This window comes from Ailuropoda melanoleuca, chromosome 8 (genome assembly GCF_002007445.2).
Source record: "Ailuropoda melanoleuca isolate Jingjing chromosome 8, ASM200744v2, whole genome shotgun sequence".
In the NCBI taxonomy this organism is placed as follows: Eukaryota; Metazoa; Chordata; class Mammalia; order Carnivora; family Ursidae; genus Ailuropoda; species Ailuropoda melanoleuca.
The window spans coordinates 55,376,555-55,379,092 of record NC_048225.1 but is presented as its reverse complement, the minus strand read 5'-3'; the positions used below and the strand labels follow the sequence as shown (position 1 = coordinate 55,379,092).

General features: G+C 41.5%; 1 protein-coding gene across 1 annotated transcript in view; it reads right to left on the bottom strand.

Moving 5' to 3' along the window:
- The window catches only part of LOC117803521 (MARCKS-related protein-like), a 9,329-nt gene extending 7,472 nt beyond the window's left edge, over positions 1–1,857 (bottom strand). Inside the window, 2 exon segments of the mRNA XM_034667601.1 lie at positions 1,247–1,583; positions 1,586–1,857. Coding sequence (XP_034523492.1) covers positions 1,247–1,583; positions 1,586–1,729 — 481 coding nt within the window. The 5' untranslated portion in view covers positions 1,730–1,857.
- Between the last annotated feature and the right edge of the window lie 681 nt (positions 1,858–2,538).

Sequence of the window (2,538 nt, the reverse complement as noted above, 5' to 3'; positions counted from 1 at the left end):
CCAAGATGAAGAGTCGCAAGCTCCACTGACAAAGCCAGCCAGCTGCACCCAAAAAAGCAACTTTGAAAAAAAAGGCCATGTATTTGCTAATAATATTTAAATTGTCTCTTGAATTTCCAAATTTCTATGTGCAAAGGTTACATGATAAATAAAATTTCTTGAAACAACTAATATTAGTGAATGATTATCATACCCATTGTTCATCATCACGTTTAACCTCACAGTCATACCTATCTGATGGTAGTTTTTAACTGGAAGAGGAAACTTACCAAAGCTTGTTAGTTTGATGACTTATCTAAGGATAAGTACAACTAATACATGGCAAAGGCAATACTCAAAAACTTTATATAGATTATTTCATTTACTGAGTATCAGGGGAATTGTGACAAAGAACTTCTAAACAGCAAGAGAATAAATTATAGAAGAACTAAAAATCAAATCAACAGAAACAGTCAATCTGTAAATCAGTAACTTAACTGAAAATCCTCTGGGTGCAAAGTGCCACCAGAACCTTTAAAGCAAATTAAAGAGGTCATGCTACCTAAACAGACATTTTCCCAAAGAAGACATACAGATAGCCCATGAACGTAGGAAAGGATGCTCAGCATCCGTAATCATCTGGAAAATGCAAATCAAAACCACTATGAGATATGACCTTCTACATGTCAGAATGGCTGAAATAAAAAAGACGAGAAATGACAACTGTTGGCAAGGATGTAGTGAAAAAGAAACCCTTGTGCACTGTTGGTAGGAATGTAAATGGTACAGCCGCTGCAGAAAAGTGTGGCAGTTCCTCAAAAAATTAAACATAGAAATACCATATGATCCAATAATTCCACCACTGGGTATTTATCCAAACNACGGGGTATTTACCCAAAGAAAACATAAATACTAACTTGAAAAGATATGTGCACCCTATTTTTACGGCAGCATTATTTAAAATAGCCAAGGTATAGAAGCAGCCTAAGTGTCCATCAATAGATGAATGAAGATGTGGTATAATATACACAATGGAATATTATGCAGCCATAAGAAAGGATGAGTTTTTGTTTTGTTTTGTTTTTTTGCCATCTGTGGCAACATGGATGGACCTAGAGGGTATTACACTAAGTGAAATTAAGACAGAGACATATGATTCCATTTAAATGTGGAAGAAACACTATATGATTCCATTTAAATGTGGAACCTAAAACACAAATGAATAAAGAAATAAAAAGAATCAAACCTATAAATACAGAGAACAAACCGCTGGTTCCTAGAGAGGATGTGCGTTGGGGGATGGGCAAAATGGGTGNCTTCCCTTCCTGGGCTGTGCCTTCCTCGCCGCAGGCACCGATCTCCCCCTGCTCTTGCTCTTCCTCTGTGGCTGAGGAGGCAGACGAATCACCCCCACCCTCCTTCCGATTTCTCTTGAAGGACAGACCACTCAATTTGAAAGGCTTCTTGAAAGAGAATTTCTTCTTCTTCTTGGGGGTCTCCTTGGCAGGGGCATCCCCCTTGACCTCAGCGCCCTGGCTAGGGGGTGCTGGCTCGATGGCATCGCCAGTGGCCCCGGCTGCCTCCTCTGTTCCGTTCACGGGGGGGGCGACTCCCCTTCACCCTTGGGGGATAAGTCTCCATTGCTTTTCACGTGGCCATTCTCCTGTCCGTTGGCCTTAGCAGGGGAAGCGCCTGCTGCCTCCTCGGCGGTCACGTCGCCCCGGGGAGCCTTGGAGCTCTGGCTGCCCATGATGGGAGGTCTGCTGGGGGGCGCCCGGGGCCGCCCCGGGCTAGCGCCGCAGGGGATACTTTGGCCGGGTCGGCCTGGCTGGCGGAGGGGTGGGGCTCGCGCCTGAGTGGGAGGGGTATGGGGGGAAAAGGAGCTGCACCCCCTCTCGGCGCCCAACCCGCTAGCTGCGTCCGCCACCGTTCCGCTCCACGCCAGAATGCCTTGGATTTTAGTCATTCAAACAAGTGTGTGTAGTGGTATCTCACTGGCAATTCCCTAATGACATATGATGCTAAGTATTTTTATATGCTTATTTGCTAACTGCCTGTCTTGTGGAGGTGTCTGTGCAGGTCTTTTGCCTACTTTTTAATTGGGTTATTTGTTTATTTATTATTGAGTTTTAAGATTTCTTTGTATAATCTGGATTCAAGTCCTTTATCAGATACATGTTTTGCAAATATTTTCTCCCAGTCCCTGGCTTATCTTTTCATTTTCTTAACAGTGTCTTTCATAGAGAAGTTCCTAATTTAATACCTATTTTTTTTTTTGCTTGAGAGATNTTTATTTATTATTGAGTTTTAAGATTTCTTTGTATAATCTGGATTCAAGTCCTTTATCAGATACATGTTTTGCAAATATTTTCTCCCAGTCCCTGGCTTATCTTTTCATTTTCTTAACAGTGTCTTTCATAGAGAAGTTCCTAATTTAATACCTATTCTTTTTTTTTTTGCTTGAGAGATTTTTTCTTAATAATAATATTTTTTTATATTATGTTAGTCACCATACAGTACATCCTAGTTTTTGATGTAAAGTTCCATGATTCAGTACTT